The sequence below is a fragment of the Acinonyx jubatus genome, chromosome B4, assembly GCF_027475565.1.
Source record: "Acinonyx jubatus isolate Ajub_Pintada_27869175 chromosome B4, VMU_Ajub_asm_v1.0, whole genome shotgun sequence".
NCBI classification, from domain to species: Eukaryota; Metazoa; Chordata; class Mammalia; order Carnivora; family Felidae; genus Acinonyx; species Acinonyx jubatus.
Genome location: NC_069387.1, coordinates 12,324,336 through 12,342,083, shown reverse-complemented (window position 1 = coordinate 12,342,083; position 17,748 = coordinate 12,324,336). Strand labels below are relative to the sequence as shown.

The window sequence follows — 17,748 nt, the reverse complement described above, 5'->3', positions numbered from 1 at the left end:
ATGCAGGGCTTGAACTCACGAACTGTGAGATCATAACCTGAGCCAAGGCCAGAGGCTCAACCGACTGAGCCACCCAGGCGCCCCGGGTCAGTAATATTTGAACACCTTTGTATGGTGACAGATGTTAACTACACTTACTACGATGGCATTTCGTAACGTTTGTAGTTGCCGAATCTGTTGTACACCTGAAACTAATATAATTTTGTACGTCAACTACAGTAAAAAAGAAAAACTTCTCAGCTTTGACTTCTAATGCGGTAAACATCGATAAACACGTAATCAAAAGCCCTTCGTGATCCTCAACAATTTGGAAACGTGTAAAGGGTTCTCGAGGCCCACGGCTTTGAGAACAGCTGGTCTAGTCAGTTACGCAACAAAGCAACGAAGATCAAGTTAAGGAAGTAATTTTCCTCGTTCTCCCTTTATTCCACTGTCTCGCCCACATCGCTTTTAGCCGTCCCATCGGCGAAGAGCTGGCCAACAGACTTTTGTTATGCGTTGGGAAAAGGAGGCTGGGGAAGGTAATAAAAACCCAGGTTTTAGTAGCAAGACGGAGGCAAAGATTTTTATTAAATAATTCTGGACCTGCCCTTTCTCTGTTCCAGCTGGGCACAAGAACTGGGGCACGTTCGCAGAACTCGGACAGATCAGAGTGGACAGAAGAGGCAGATACGGAAGCTTTGAGGAATAAGGGGCAGCTGGGGGGAAATTTGCCAAAATGTGGGGGGTTTGCTGCAACTCCCCACTTCCTAAGTCACCCCAGGGAGGTGTCGAGGGGTGGGTCTAAAGGGGCCGCTCCGGGGTACTGGCGGGCTCTCCTTAAGCTCCATCCCCACCAGGACCCCTTTACCGCCCCCCCCCCCCGCCCACACACACACACGCGCATCTTCGATCGCCAAAGCCCCACGACCCTCGAGGATCCTCACCACCAGCAGGTTCCTGTCCTCCACCAGCTGCCGCTTCCGGAGGATCTCCGATTTCAGAACGTCCATCTCGCCGCCCGGGTTTACGCTCGAGCTTCCCTCTCCAGCTCCTCCGTCCGAGCCTCACTCGGCCAGGCGCCGCGAACCAACACAAACAAGCTCAAACTCCGGAGGACGACTGACAGGAACCGCTTCCGGCGGAAGCTGAGGTGAGCGAGAGGACGGAAGGAAGCGCTCCAGGGCCCCTGTTGTTGACGAAGCCGCTTGGATTTGCACCCCCTGGCGGCGCCCTCCGGAAGCGCGCCTGCCGTTTATGCTAGTAGATAGAATTGAAAGCGGGCTGAAACCCGAGTCGTGGCGCATTTTTAATGAGAAGTTATCACACCTGCTTGTACCTGCTAGTTCAGGTGCAAAAGCCTTCTCGTAGAACACTTCAATTAAGTTAACTAGGGCCAGATCTTCACTCATTATACCAGAAGTTCACATCAGAGTTCCAAGTTACCTGCTCACCAATATGAATGCACTAGAGTGGGAAAAACCTGAACAATACAATTAGCTCATAAGTACAGAATAAAGGGGCAGGGTTCATTGCCAGCCCGTTAAATTTCCTGTAAAGTTAAGCAACTACATCCATTTATATCGTTTTGGAAGTAAATGTCTCTTCTTCCTCAGTTCTAGATTGCTTATATACCTTGGTCATAATTGAACATTTACCCTAAGCTAACTCAGATCATTTTTATGGTCATGTGTTCAGCAATCAAGATTTTCAGTGATATGATTGGAGATGTAATCAGAAATAGTTGCGTGTTTTTTAAGTCCAACCCAAGAAGAAAAATTAAATTGTGGAGAAAAATTATATCTAAGATTTTAATTTTATGTTTATAATTTTTTGATGTTTTATTTTTATTTTTGAGAAAGAGAGACAGAGCATGAGCGGAGGGGGAGCAGAGAGAGAGAGAGGGAGACCCAGAATCCGAAGCAGGCTCCAGGCTCTGAGCTGTCAGCACAGAGCCCGACGTGGGGCTCAAACCCACGAACTGTGAGGTCATGACCTGAACCAAAGTTGGATGCTTAACCAACTTAGCCACCCAGGCACCCATAAGGTTTTAATTTAAAAAGACCCTAAGAATTGTTTACAAAGCATTTATCTTTGGTTCTATGCCATTGAAGTTGTTTTTGAAATTCTAGTTAAGTCATAACTAAAAATATTTGACATGTTAGTTTTTCCTACTCAAAAAGGAAAGAAATATCATTCAGTTCCATCAACTGATACTAGGTAAGATGATTTATCAAAATAAAGATGGTAGAGAATTGTTCAGTTTACAAAGTTTTGTATACATGTGTATGTTGGTTTTACCAGAAATAGATCAACAATAGGAAGTTAACTGACTCTCTGACCTAAGAGGCTTGGCTAATTTTTAGGGCTTTTAAAAGCTTAAAATATTTTACAGAAAAAAGGGTCCTTGAACTAATAAACATGACAACACTCTTATATGGATATCTATTTCCTGAGTCACTTTTAATTCACTAAGCAAATAATTTGTTAGCACTTTCCTGTTTTAGGGATTATTATACAAAAATCTGAATGAAGGACAGACAGAGATGACCGTAACAGTAACGGAAGTTGACAGCAAAGGGTTAGCTGGCCAATAGGAGACAGTTAAGTGTTAAACCAGAGAAAAAACTAGCTACCATAAACAGGCTTTTACATTTTAGACTTTCACTGATTTTGATGTTTCTGTAAACATGTGCACTACATCCTGATAAAAGCTTGAGATGGAACAGTGAGAGATGTGTACTTGAACAAGCAAACTGACAAGCTTTTTGGGGCGCCCTGTTGGCTCAGTCAGTTAAGTGTCTGACTTTGGCTCAGGTCATGATCGCACAGCTTGTGCGTTCGAGCCCCACGGGGGGCTCTGTGCTGACAGCTCAGAGCCTACAGCCTGCTTCAGATTCTGTGTCCCTCTCTCTCTGCCCTGCCCCTGCTAATGCTCTGTCTCTCTTTCTCTCAACAATAAATAAATAAACACACAAAAAAAATTAAAAACCTGACAAGTAAGATTTTCAATAGAGAAGGGAAAAAAAGACTCTAAGGGAGAACATGTCCATTTTCAGAATATGCATCCCATTCCATAACGGCAGTTATTTAAAAAGTGAAATATTAGAAGCAACCCAAATATCTTAAACAGGGGAATGGTTAAATAAGTTGTAGTTCACACATACAATGCAATAATATGGAACATTAAAAACCAGGTTTCACAAAACATTCATTTATATGAGAATGCTTGTGATATAATGCTTTGTAAAAAAAAAAAGTAAACTAATAAAACTAAAAATATAGCATATGATCTCTTTTTGGATAGAAAAGCATATAAACCTAGAAAAAAATGACTGGCAGGAAACATATCAAAATGTCAGGTTGTTATCAGTCAAGAGTAACCACTGGTGATTCTTCTTTTCTTCTTCATGCCAGAATTTGACACAAATTCCATAATGTGGAGAAAATATCCAGAGAGCAGTCATATTTTAATTATTGACATTAATTGCACATTTTTCTAGCGTATCTACTTTAGAAATTATGTATGATAGGGGCGCCTGGGTGGCGCAGTCGGTTAAGCGTCCGACTTCAGCCAGGTCACGATCTCGTGGTCTGTGAGTTCGAGCCCCGCGTCAGGCTCTGAGCTGATGGCCCAGAGCCTGGAGCCTGTTTCCGATTCTGTGTCTCCCTCTCTCTCTGCCCCTCCCCCGTTCATGCTCTGTCTCTCTCTGTCCCAAAAATAAATAAACGTTGAAAAAAAATTAAAAAAAAAAAAGAAATTATGTATGATAAATTGTAAATAATGCCATTAAAAGAAAGCAAAGGACTGGACAAAAAAACATTTGTGTAAATCTTCATAATTGTGTAAATCTTCATAAATCTTCATAAGTGTCTTCTGTGAGCTCTGCACTGCGATCTCGAGGTCGTGAATTCAAGCCCTACGTTGTGTGTAGGTATTACTAAAAAAATAAAGAAAATAAAACTTAGAAAAGGAAGAAAGGAAACACTGGTCATTGTCGATGGGAAGAGATAGTCAAAACCAACATAAGATGGATGAGACTATTGCTCTGGTGGAGTAACTCTTCCAAAAAAAAGATTATTTGTCATTTCTGAAGGGTGGAAGAAATACCAAAGTAATCAGAATGACCTGGGGTTTTTTGTTGCTGTCCTAACGGATAGAATGTAACTTTTTAAAAAGCTACATAATCTAGGGGTGCCTGGGTGGCTCAGTTGGTTGGGCATCCAACTTTGGCTCAGGTCATGATCTCACGGTTTGTGGGTTCGAGCCCTGCATCGGGCTCTGTGCTGACAGCACAGAGCCTGGAGCCTGCTTCGGGTTCTGGGTCTCCCTCTCTCTCTGCCCCTCCCCTGCTCATGCTCTGTCCTCTGTCACTCAGAAACAAAAAACAAACAAACAACAACAAAAAAGCATTAAAATATTTAAAAATAAATAAATAACATATCAACCAGCATTCATGTCAGAGCTAGACTCGCTCATCCTTTACATCCACAGACTGGCTGGGGAGACAAGAGTTCTACAGAAATCAATGAAAGCATTCGGTGAGATTCAACGGGCTATATGGGCTTTACAATAAGAGTGCTGTATAGCTCATCATTACCTAAAATTGTGTCCTCCGCATCCCCTAGATCAGTAAAAATTACATGAATACATGTGCACACTTCTTTGCCTCCAGAGAGACAATTTTGAAGCATTCACCAGCACAGTACGGGCCATCATCCACGTCCTACAGGGGCGTGGCTAAACGGTTTGGCAAAGAAGGCTGTGATATCAAGGAGGAAGAGTAAAATAGATTTGCAAAAAGACCCGTGAATGACAGATAGTGGAAAACAGTCCCTGAGACCCTCTGGAGTTCCAATTCTCTACTAGAATTCTTCCACAAGTCCAGCTTGCTCCTCCATACCAAAACAAACAAAGAAACACTACTGAATCCTTATACGGTATTTCTACCCTGCAAAGGTTCACTTTCTTCACATTTCACGTTTCTGAATTCAGGATGTATCTTACAAGCAATGTGTTTGTAGTGAGTGCTGTGGTGCTCTACCCAGAAACTCTCTTCAGGGCCAAGGCACCTGTCACCCATCTGCTGGAAATAGGGGGCGCACAGCTACAGCCCACCCCCCCACCCCCCCACCCCCGGGCACAGCCTGGGGCTGTGGGGCTCAGCCAAGGCTCCAGGCCCTCCCAGCAGGGCGTTCATACCCAAAGACTGAGCAACCCACGGACACGGAGATTCCAAGGCCCAGCTCGGTTGCCTCGATTTAGAGTATCTCAAAGGGTCCTTCTCACTGCAGAGCTCTCGATGGGGTCACAGGAGATCTGCCAAACGCTGCTGGTTCCCTCCCAGCTGCATCTCCAAGAACGGTCTCTAGGAAACTACGAACACTTGTATGCGGAAGAAAGAAATGCGTTGATCCGTAGGCACAGGTATCTTGGTTCATTTGTTAGGAGACTATTAACCCGGCATTCCAGTTTTTACAGAAGTCATTTTCATAAATATGGTTAGCCAGTCACTCCAGAGCCTGACCCAAACCTGGCAACACAAGCAAACCTGAATTTCAGGATGCTAAAGTTTAGGAGGAAGGGCTGAGATCCTGACTGGGCTACGAATACCCACGGCGCTGTGAAGCCCAGGCTGGGAGACCAGCTGGCAATGCCCACGGATGTCTCTGTCTCGAATTTGTGCCGAGATTACACCAGAGGGCACAGTCCATACACCCGGTCAGCCCCCTTCCCTTCTTCCCGGGTTGCTTCTTGTCCGCTGTGCTCTCCCGGCGTATTCTCTTTGTACTGTTTCCTTAGTGGGGTGCGGGCAACAAATGAAATAGAGAGAGGGCTGAGGAGAAAAAAAAATTCAAGACCAGGCATAAGAAAGGAGAATTAACCTAGGATACAAAAAGCACTGAAGGAAATATGAGAAATTCCACCTGCGACACAATGGTAATAAATCCAAAAACCCAAAAGATACGATTTCTCAACAAAAACTTAAGCTACCAAATTTGTTCTGCCCAAAGTAGAAAACAGAAATAAGCAATTGCAGTGGAGAGAAAGAAAAGGGGATTATAGATTCCCCATTCAAAAAGCACTAGGACCAGGGCACCGGGGCGGCTCAGTCGGTTAAGCGTCAGACTTTGGCTCAGGTCATGATCTCACATTCGTGGGTTCGAGCCCCGCATCAGGCTCTGTGCTGACAGCTCGGAGCCCAGAGCCCATTTCAGATTCTGTGTCTCCCTTTCTCTCTGCCCCTCCCCCACTCGTGCTCTGTCTCTCTCTCAAAAATAAAAACATTTTGAGGAGGGCACTTGTTGGGACGAGCCCTGGGTGTTGTATGTAAGGGATGAACCACAGGAATCTACCCCCAAAACCAAGAGCACACTGTATACACTGTATGTTAGCCGATTTGACAATAAATTATATTTAAAAAATAATAAAAACATTTTTAAATTTTTTTTAATTTTAATTTTTTTAATTAAAAAAATTTTTTTAATTTAAAAAGCACCAGATCCTGATGTGTCCGTTGCATGTGATCTTTAAAGAACAGAAATTCAAACTTTCTGGCTCAGAGCCCCTCTCTATTCTTAAAAATTCTTGAGGAACTCAGAAAGGCTTTGTTTACATAAGTTAGACCTATCAATACCATACTAGAGATTAAAACAGGAAAAAAAAACTCATTGAAAAAGATGACATATTAATATAAATCATTTTGTGAAAAATATTTTCAAAAAATTTAAAGTGAAGAATGGTATCTTTTACATTATTGTACATCCCCCTTTTTTTTTTAAAGACAGAGAGAGCAGGGGAGAGGCAGCGGGAGAGAGAGAGAGAGAGAGAGAGAGAGAGAGAATCCCAAGCAGGCTCCACACCGGCATGGAGCCCGCCAGGGAGGAGCCCAAAGCAGGGCATGATCCCACGACCATGACATCACAACCTGAGCCAAAACCAAGAGTCGGACTGTCAATCAACTGAGCCACCTGGCGCCCCTCCTTTTTTTTTTTTTTTTTTTTTAGTGTCAGCCTCTTTGATGTCTGTCCTAAGTAAAAAAAGAAATCCAGATTCTCATATCTGCTTCTGCATTCAATCTGTTATAATATCTTATTTTATTCGAACTACATGAAGAAAGTCTGTTCTCACACAGATATGTAGGTGGAAACGTGAATATCTTTATTATTTTTTTTAAGTAAGCTCTACACCCAACGTGGGGTTTGAACTCATGACCTCCGGATCAAGAGACACATGCTCTACTGACTGAGCCAGCCAGGTGCCCCAAGAAGAGTGTCTTTATCAGACAATTGTGGACATTCTTCTTTGATGGTACACCCAAACACGACAAGTGGTAGTTTTCTTTTTTGTTTGTTTTAATGTTTATCCATTTTTGTGACAGAGAGAGAGAGCACAAGCAGGAGAGGGGCGGAGAGAGGGAGAGGGAGACACAGAATGTGAAGCAGGCTCCAGGCTCTGAGCTGTGGGTACAGAGTGTGCTCATGAACCCCGAGTCATGACCTGAGCCAAAATCAGATGCTTAACCGACTGAGCCACCCAGACACCCCAACAGGTGGTAGTTTTCCAAAAGTTAGTTGCAGTGTGGAATTCATCAAAAACCATATTGACAAACTTTTCATACTCCTTTACATTAAAATCCATTGGCCCATCTTGAAGTTTGAATGTATCTTTTAGTTGTGCATAATTTTGTAACATCATGCATTGGTCATTTGGAAAATATTAGTTCACTGATTCATGTGAATCTTCCAAATGTTGACACTCTTTACTACACAATATTTTTAAAACCACATCCATTAATATCACCCCTCCATCTCATCAGAAAAGCCTTTTAATTATTGGGAAGCTATTAAGCTCATGGTGGCAGACACAATTTACTAATTGTAAAATGCTAATTTTTACTGAAAGCTCATATTTTATCACTAGCAACAAATATTGCCCTTTGTTTTCTCTAGGAGACAGGCTCACTTTGTTGATTTGCAAGAAAACATCTGCCAAATATCCAAATCTGAATACCCAAATCTGAATAACTGTATTTGACCATTGGTTATTCTTTTTTTTTAATTTTTTCAATCTTTATTTATTTTTGAGAGAGAGAGACAGAGTGAGAGTGGGGGAGGGGCAGAGAGAGAGAGGGAGACACAGAATATGAAGCAGACTCCAGGCTCTGAGCTGTTAGCACAGAGCCTGATGCGGGCCTCGAACCCACAAACGGCGAGATCATGACCTGAGCTGAAATCAAGTCAGACACTTAACCAACGGAGCCACCCAGGTGCCCCTTTTTAAGAACATTTTTAAGTGAAACTAACTTCTGTGTGTGTGACCACATGGGGATGTAGAATATGACTCCCTGTGCAATTTAATGACCTCGTTCGATTCCTACCAACACACCAGCAAACTCGCTATTGCCTTTGTAAATTCAGCGCCAATGTCAACTTTTGAAAGGTAATATATAAATTCCATGTTTCACTTACAATTTTCACAGAGCAGGGTTTCATAATGGGAGATAATTATCTTAAAGATCACGTGGAAATAGACGTTTTCAATAATGGTCACGAAAATGGTGAAAAAGTGTAGGAGATCGTTGCTTTGGGCCTGAAGAACTTACTGCTCTAGGGACTGCTGTCCCACCATAAACAACTAGAAAAGCAGTTGTAAACTAAACTGTTTTTCAGACATTGGACAACAGACTACAATCAGGCTCTGATTCCTAAGAGAAGGAAAACAAATGAGGTGAGCCCTAGCCCTGGATTATTACCTGGAGACAGTTTCCAGGATACAGCACAGGTACAGGAAACCTAAACAGGGCCGAGTTGTCTCACTGAGATCAGGAAAAAGTGCTGGCAGATTGAGGAAGCTACATTTGTGGGGCAGAGCACCAGAGACGAGAGAGGTGTCCAGGGGGAGAGCTCGAGAGATCTGCAGAGGGGACCCTTCAAATCATTGGCAGATCAAATCCTGATCTGCATATGTTTGGATTAAAAAAAAATTTTTTTTAATGTTTACTTTTGGGGGGGGAGGGGCAGAGAGAAAGGGAGACACAGAATCCGAAGCAGGCTCCAGGCTCTGAGCCATCAGCCCAAATCCCAATGTGGGGCTCAAACTCACAGAGTAGGAGATCATGACCTAATCCGCAGCCAGACGCTTAACCAACTGAGCCACCCAGGTGCCCCTGATCTGCATATGTTTGGATGAAACTCCCAAGACTGAGTAAGAACCACCATAAGGCAGTGGGCCATGCAATGCCCAGAGTCTACACCGGAATGGACATTTTCCAGACACAGAATAAAATCTTCAGAAAGGAATCACCCAAGTTGTGTGCCTAAATTATCCTAGACTGAAGACTGCTTTGATTCACCCTAACACAGCAGAAAAGCAAGCCTCAAAAGGATCACACTAATTCTAAGTAACTTAACTGCCCGTCAGATCAAAGGCTTGTATTTTTGAAGGAACACAACAAAATCCCACACCCAACAGCATAAAAATCCAGCGTCCTGAGATCCAAACACAATTGCCAGACATGCAGAAAACATAATCCATATCCAGGAGAAAAACCAATCAATATAAGATCACCTAGAAATGACAGAGATGATGAAATGGGAGAGCTTCTAAACCAGCAGTTATAAATATCTTCTAGATACTCAAGAATCCAGAGGAAAACATAAACATAATAAAAAGAGAAATGGAAGAAAACAAGACCCAAATGGAACTTCTAGAGATGAAAAACACAATATCTTAAATTAACAAAAAAGTATACACAGCATGAGTGACCAGTAGAACAATATCAAGCAGTCTAGCGTATCTGTAATTGGGGCCTCAGGAAGTCATAGGTGGGGGAGGGGGGTGGATATTTCAAGAAACAATGGGCAGAATGTTTCTAAATTTGATGAAGACTAGAAATCACACAGATCCAAGAAGCTCATGAACCCAGGAGAAAACCACACCAAAGCCCAACATAATCAAGTGAGACACAGTGATAAAGGAATATTTTAAAGCTGCCCTCCCAGAAGTCATTACATAAAGAGCAAAGAAAAGAATGACTGCAGAGTTCCTGTTAGAAATCACACAAGCTAGAAGACAAAGGAACAACATTTTTAAAGTATTGAAGGAAAAAACTGCCAGCCTAGAATTCTACACTCAGCAACAGTATCTATTAAAAATGGAAATGAACTAAAGATTATTTTTCGACAAAAAAAAAAATGTTGAAAAGATTTATCAGCAAGCCTGCACTAAAAGAAATGCTGAAGTTCTTCAAATGGAAGAAAAATAAAGCAAAAGAACTAAGAATAGTACAGAAATGCTGAACATGTGGATAAAATATAAAAGATGTTTCCTAATTTTTTAACATCTCTAACAAAAAAGGCAACAGAGAAACAAAAGCAAAAATGAACTACGGGGACCTCATCAAGATAAAAAAAGCTTCTGCACAGTGAAGGAAACAATCAACAAACCTAAAAGGCAACTGACGGAATGGGAAAAGATATTTGCAAATGACATATCTGATAAAGGATTAGTATCCAAAATCTATAAAGAACTCATCAAACTCAACACCCCAAAAATAAATTATCCAGTTAAGAAATGGGCAGAAGACGTGAATAGACATTTTTCCAAAGAAGACATCCCGAAGGCTAACAGACACATGAAAAGATGCTCAACTCATCATCAGGAAAATATAAATCAAAACCATGTTGAGATACCACCTCCCACCTGTCAGAATGGCTAAAAAAACAACACAATAAACAGCAAGTGTTGGCAAGGATGCAGAAAAAGGGGAACCTTCTTGCTCTGTTGGTGGGAATGCAAACTGGTGCAGCCACTCTGGAGAACAGTATGGAAGTTTGTCAGAAAGTTAAAAATAGAGCTACCCTACGATCCAGCAATTGCACTACTAGGTACTTATCCAACGGATACAAAAATGCTGATTCAAAGAGGTACCTGCACCCCAATGTTTACAGTAGCATTATCAACAATGGCCAAACTATGGAAAGAGCCCAAATGTCCATTGACTGATGAATGGATAAAGAAGATGTGGTATATATATATACAATGGAATATTACTCAGCCACCAAAAAGAATGAATGCTTGCCATTTGCAATGACATGGATGGAGCTAGAGTGTATTATGCTAAACAAAACAAGTCAGTCAGAGAAAGACAAATACCATACGATTTCACTCATACGCGGAATTTAAGAAACAAAACAGATGAACATATGGGAGGGGGGGAAAGAAAAAGAAAAAAGAAAGAGGGAAACAAACCACAAGAGACTCTTAAAGGTAGAGAACAAACGGAGGGTTGCTGGAGGGAGGGAGGTGGGGAATGGTCTAGGTGGGTGATGGGTTTTAGGAGGACACTTGTTATCATGAGCACTGGGTACTGTATGTAAGTGATGAATCACTGAATTCTACTCCAGAAACCAATGTTGCATTGTATGTTATCTACCTAGAATATAAATGAAAATCAGAAAAGAAAATAAATAAGTAAAAGGAAGGCAACAGACTATTTACATCAATAATTGCATTAAATATAAATTGCCTAAACAGCATACTTGAAAAGTAGAGATTATCAGGTGGACTTAAAAAAAAACCCAAGGCCCAATTATATGATGTCCACAAGAATCCTAGTTTAAGTATAAAAACACAAATAAGTTAAAGGTGAAAGGACACATGCATGCCACCACTAATAAAAAGAAATTGGGAATGGCTATATTAACATCAGACAAAGTAAACTTTGGAATAGGGAATATTATTAAGGAGAAAGAGGGATATTTTATAATGATAAAGATGTTGAAGTATTGAGACGACATACAATCCTAAATGTACATGTATCTAATAACATAGCATCAAAATACATAAGCAAAAACTGTTAGAATCGAAAAGTAAACAAGTCAACAATTGTAGGAAGAGATTTCCTTATATCACTATCAGTAATTGATAGAATAAGTGGACAGAAAATCAGTACGAATACAAGAGGCTTGAACATTACCCAACTAACATGAGCCAATCAAAATTTAGAGAATGCTGTAGCCTGAACTTGAGAATGCATACATGCTCTTTTATTTAATTTTTCACGTGAGCTCTACACCCAACATGAGGCTTGAACTCATGGCCCTGAGATCAAGAGTCACACGCTCTACCAAGATAGCCAGATAGATACCCCTATACACGTGCTCTTTTAAAGTCCATTTGGAATATGCACTGAGACAGATCATATTCTGGGACATTAAACATGTCTCAATAAATTCAAAACAATTAAAACCATACAATGTATATTTTCTGATAACAAACTAAAGTAGGAATCAGTAACAGAAAAATAACTAGCAAAATCCCCAAATACCGGAAATTAAACACACTTATAAATAACTCATAGAGTCAGAGAAGAGATCACAAGGGAAATCAGAAAGTATTTCAGGGGCGCTGGGGAGGCTCAGTTGGTTAAGCATCCGTCTTCGCCTCAGGTCACAATCTCACAGTCTGTGAGCTCGAGCCCTGCATCAGGCTCTGTGCCGACAGCTCAGAGCCTGGAACCCACTTCAGATTCTACGTCTCCCTCTCTCTCTGCCCCTCCCCACTCACTCTCTGTCTCTCTCTCAAAAATAAAATGAAAACATAAAAATTTTTTTAAAGTATTTCAAACTGAATGAAAATGAAAACACAAGACATAAAAATGCAGAAATCTGCAGGCCTTGATAGATTCACTGGAGAAGTTACCAAATATTTAAAGAAGCATTATCACAAATTTGGGACAGTTTCTGCCAGAAATGGAAAAGGAAGGAATGCTTCCCACCTCATTTTATGAGGCCGGCATTCCCCTGATACCAAAACCAAAGACAGTACAGAAAAAGAAAATAATAAACCAGTATCTCTCATAAACTTCAGACACAAAATTCCTTAACAAAATGTTGGTAAATGGAACTCAACAATGTGTAAACAGAATCACGTACCTTAATGAAGTGCTATGCAAGGCTGTGTTTCAACATCCAGGAATCAATCAATGTAATCCACCATACCAATCGGCTAAAGAAGAAAAAGCATGTGATTTAATTGACAAAGAGAAAAAAAGCATTTGACAAAATCCAACACCCAAAGCCAAAAGACAGCAAACTTGGAAAAAGAGCATTTACAAAAAAACTACAGCTAATATCATATTAAATGGTGAAAGACTGAATGGTTCCCCATTCGGTTGGAGAAAGAACCCAAATGTGTACCAACTAATAAACGGATAAATAAATTTTGGTACAATCCATTCAAAGGAGTACTATTCTGCAATAAAAAAGGAACAAATAGCTAAGACAAGCAACAACATGCAAAAGTTATAAAACATTGGGCTAGGTGAAATATCCTGGACACAAAATACCATAATACTGCATGATTCCATCCACATGAATTTAAAAAAAATTTTTTTAATGTTTACTTATTTTTGAGAGGGAGAGAGACAGAGCATGAGTGTGGGACGGGCAGAGAGAGAGGGAGACACAGAATCGGAAGCAGGCTCCAGGCTCTGACTCCAGGCTCTGAGCTGTCAACACAGAGCTGGATGCGGGGCTCAAAGTCACCAGCTCAGATCATGACCTGAGCCGAAGTTGGACGCTTAACAGACTGAGCCACCCAGGTGCCCATGCACATGAATTCTTAAACAGTTAAAACAATAGTGATAGAAAGCAGATCAGTGATTGCCAGGAGCTGGGGTTTGGGCTGACAATTGAATACAAAGGGGCAGGAAGAAATTTCTGGAGGCGGGGGCGGGGGGGAGGATGGAAATATTACATATCATGAAAAGGTAGAAGAGACACTTCTAGAACCTCCCTAAACTCCCTATCATCTGATATATTCCACACTCCGACCGCACTTAACATTCACTACCATTCTTTTCTCTTGTCTGAATCACCACACCCAAAAGTATACGCACTTCACCAGTATTTGGAGGAAGGCCCTATTTGTGACAATAGCTGCTACAGTCCACAGCACCCAAAAGGAGGGACAAACATTGCGAGTTGGCAATGGCAGTGGTCACGAGAAAAGCTGGCTACAAACAGCCCCCAGGTGTTAGAAAAATCTACCAAGACACATTTATATGCTGTATTTCATCAATTTTAAGATGCTCTTTTTTTAATATATATACACATTTTAACTTCTCTGAAACAGGGACGCATCACCTTTCAGTTGCTGACACCATGCCATTAAAATTGGGTGTGTTTCTTTTTCTTAGTGGTAAATTTCTTGTCATGGTGAACCTCAGAATTGATGGCTTCCACAGAGTCCATAAACTGCAGAATGGCTGGGCAGCGGACGCACAGGGTTCTGCTGTGGCTGACAAGGGTAAGATAGCAGAGATGGGAGCCACGGCAGAATCAAGACTGGAAGCCACGTCCTGGGCCGGAGTCTCCATGTCATGTATGGAATCATCAGCCCTGTCGCCGCCTATTTCTGTCCCCGGTTAAGGCCAAGGGGGATACCCTGGCAAACGGTGCCAACACACTTCAGAACAGGAAGTCACTACTAGAAGTGGCTGGAAGAGATAGTGGTCGGGCAAGGTAACAAGAGCAGGTCGCCTCTCCAGCAGGTGGCATCACAAACAGAAAAGACAGATATAATGGACTTGGGCCTGGCTTACTCAAGGAAGAGCGGGGTCAGCTAAGTGCACTGTGAAATTCAGTAACTAAGGACCTTGTTACTGTGCTGCTAGTGGACTAGGGAACAGAGGCTCAGTACGTTAATTACTTAATCCTTCTGGACTTCAATTTCTTCATCTGGAAAATGGGGAATAATAGTAACACCTACCTGAAAGAATTGGTGTGTTGGTTCAAAAGAATTAAAGGCTAAAAACAGGGCCAGGCGTATGTAAGTACTCAATGCTTTTACGTTACTATTATGGTCATTTTCGTAAATATTTTATTTTTTTTTGAAAGAGAGAGAGAAAGAGTAAGGTAGGGGCAGAAAGAGAAGGAGAGAGAGAATCCCAAACAGGCTCCTCACTGCCAACGCAGTGCCCGATGTGGGGCTTGAACTCACAAACTGTGAAATCATGACCTGAGCTGAAATCAAGAGTCAGATACTTAACTGATTGAGGCACCCCTCCGTAACTATCTGAAAATGCATCTATTCGCTTATTCATTCTTTCAACATTTGTTAGCAGTTATGATGCTAAAATCTGAATAGTGTCTTGTTCGCTACTGTTCGTGATGTCTTATTAATTCGTTTAGCAATGGCCAGTAGCAAATGCCAATTCCTCCTGATTCTTACTGATCTTCCTCAATATATTTATTTCTGTTTCGTCCTCCTGCCAGTTAGGCAATTGATCGAACACAGGGCCAGAGGTTTTTACTCTTTACATTAAAACCAATACTACTGACTCATCATAAAATATACAGTGTCAACAATGACTTAAAAAGATACTTAGGACTGAAGAAAGAAAAATCGAAAATGGCTTTGTCACATAAGGAGGTGTGCCTGTAGGTCAGTCAGTTGCAAAAGAAAAATAATACTTCACTGGCAAAGATTTGGAGAGAAACAAATGAGATGATGGATGTCAAAATGCATAAATTTATTATGATGAATAGACTCTTAATCATAATAGGTTTTTGTTATCCAAAGTAACATACTCCTGAAACTGATGTTATTTGTCAATTATATCTCATTTTTAATTTCTATTTATTTATTCAAATTTAAATCCAAGTTAGTTAACATATAGTATAACACTGATTTCAGGAATAGAAATCATTTAGTGATTCATTACTTACATATAACACCCAATGCTCACCTCCTTAATGCCTCTCACCCATTTAGCCCATCTCCCTGGATAAAATGTAGTGATTAAATGTATTTACTTAGTAACTTCCTACTAAAAAGTCCCCATGTTTAATTTTCCAAATTCCTGAGAGAAACAAGGGACAGAAACAATGTATTACCCTGAGTTTATATACGAGTTGTTACTGTATTGATGACATTGTCCAAGATGTATAAATGGGCACTCATGCTAAATCTAGAATCTGCACTTCCTATTTCCCAAATTTGTGTTTCTCCCCTTGGATACTATGCCTCTCAACCTTTCAAAAGAAAAATACATACACAAATACTAGAGGTTTCTCAATCCTGGCTGCTCATTAGAATCATCTGGAAGCTTCAGAAAAACACTAATGCCCAGGCTTGACCCCAGACCCATTACATCAGAATCTCTGAATGTGGGGTCCAGACATTGGTCATTCTAAGAGTTTCCCAAGGGATTCTTACATGTATCCAATGTTGAGAATCACTAGTAAAGAATTAAATATCAGCTATGCGATTTGAAAAGCACATGTGTACCCTTTCCAATGTCAGCTTTTCTCCTGAAACGGTTCTGTTGAGTACGTACTCCATACAAGGCATAGCACTAAGTGTTGACTGTCATGGCATCCTTTTTTCTGGATCCCCATACCCTTTATTTGTACTTGTGGCTAATAGTCCGCCTTGTTGTAGTTATTTTTGTACTTATTTAAACCATCTTTTAGAATATCCCTTTCTTGGGGTGCCTGCCTGGTTCTGTTGGAAGAGCATGTGGCTCTTGATCTTGCTTGGGGTCATGAGTTCGAGCCCCACGTTGGGTATAGAGATTACTAAAAAAACTAACTTTAGAATATCCCTTTCTTGAAGAGAAGAACTATGACAGTGCCCTTTAATGGGAGTCCTCTGCTAGGTGTTTTAGTTGCCCACTCTTATCCTTTCACCTTGGAATGGTCCTGTATCTCACCATCGCAGCCCTCACTCCTGCCATGTACCTCCTCTCTATCACACCTATTTTCTTTTCCTGTATTCGGCTCTCACCTCTACATACTTTACTTTTGTTCTCATGGAATTCAAGTTTATGTATTTATTTTGAGAGAGAGAACACAAGCGGACAGGGGCAGAGAGAGAGAGAGAGAGACAGAGAGAGAGAGAGAGAGAGAGAGAGAGAGAGAGAGAGAGAGAACCCCAAGCAGGCTCCATGCTGTCAGCACAGAGGCTAACACAGGGCTCTATCCCACAAATGATGAGATCATGACCTGAACTGAAATCAAGAGTTGGACGTTTAAGCAACTGAGCCACCCAGGCACCCCCATTTGTCTTCATTCTTTCAAATGTTTTATCCCCCAAATGTTACTTGAACAGCCCTACTATTCTTCCTCTCCCTCCATAGCTCTTCCCTGGCATTTTTACCCTTTCCCACTTCCTCATCCCCTCTCCCTATCACTTAACCACCTGTCTTCTAAATTCCCTCTAGGGGGTATTAATCCTATTCAAAGGTATCTGTTGTCCATGGGATGGATTTGGGGTGCTCAGGAGCATTGCTTCTGGTCAGTTCTGGTGAGGTGCTCAATTAGCACTAGACCCCAAAACAATGAAAAGTGTAGCAGCTGGCGGAGGAGAACCTAATCATTCCACACTGGGCAGGCAGGGTGGAGGACAGGCGGAATGTTAAGTAGAAGAGGTAAGCCAAGAGCTTATTCATGGATCCAGCAAATTCATGGATCCAGCCAAGAGGAAACAGGTTAGAGTCAGGGACAGATAGAGAAGTAACATAGGTAACAAAGTGCAGAGATCAGAGTCCATGAGCAAGACAGTCAGATGAATATATTATTTACAGCTTCCTAGTTGCTCTTCACACTTCTTTTTGCTGTACTCTGTCTTAAAGTGTTCACACTTGACTGGTTTCTGACTCTGCTCTCTATAAACCTTGCCCCTGAGGGTTACTAGATTGGGGCTTTGCAGGGTAAAAGGGGTGAAAATGGCTATAAAACTATAGTCCTTACAGTAGGGAG

The 17,748-nt window shown here is 41.4% G+C and overlaps 1 protein-coding gene across 7 annotated transcripts in view; it reads right to left on the bottom strand.

The window, feature by feature from the left end:
- Window positions 1–17,748, bottom strand: part of PRPF18 (pre-mRNA processing factor 18) — a 102,870-nt gene that overhangs the window by 48,028 nt on the left and 37,094 nt on the right. For 4 of the 7 annotated variants that reach the window (XM_053225319.1, XM_053225316.1, XM_053225318.1 and 1 more), the window contains one exon: window positions 12,919–12,991. Coding sequence is in view for 2 of the 7 variants with exons in the window: in XM_027073462.2 (XP_026929263.1) it covers window positions 927–992 (66 nt within the window). In the remaining 5 variants the exon portion in view is untranslated. Of the gene's footprint in view, window positions 1–926; window positions 1,512–12,918; window positions 12,992–17,748 lie in introns of those variants that run through there. The other 3 variants (XR_008299922.1, XM_027073462.2, XM_027073463.2) reach the window with 3 other exon arrangements.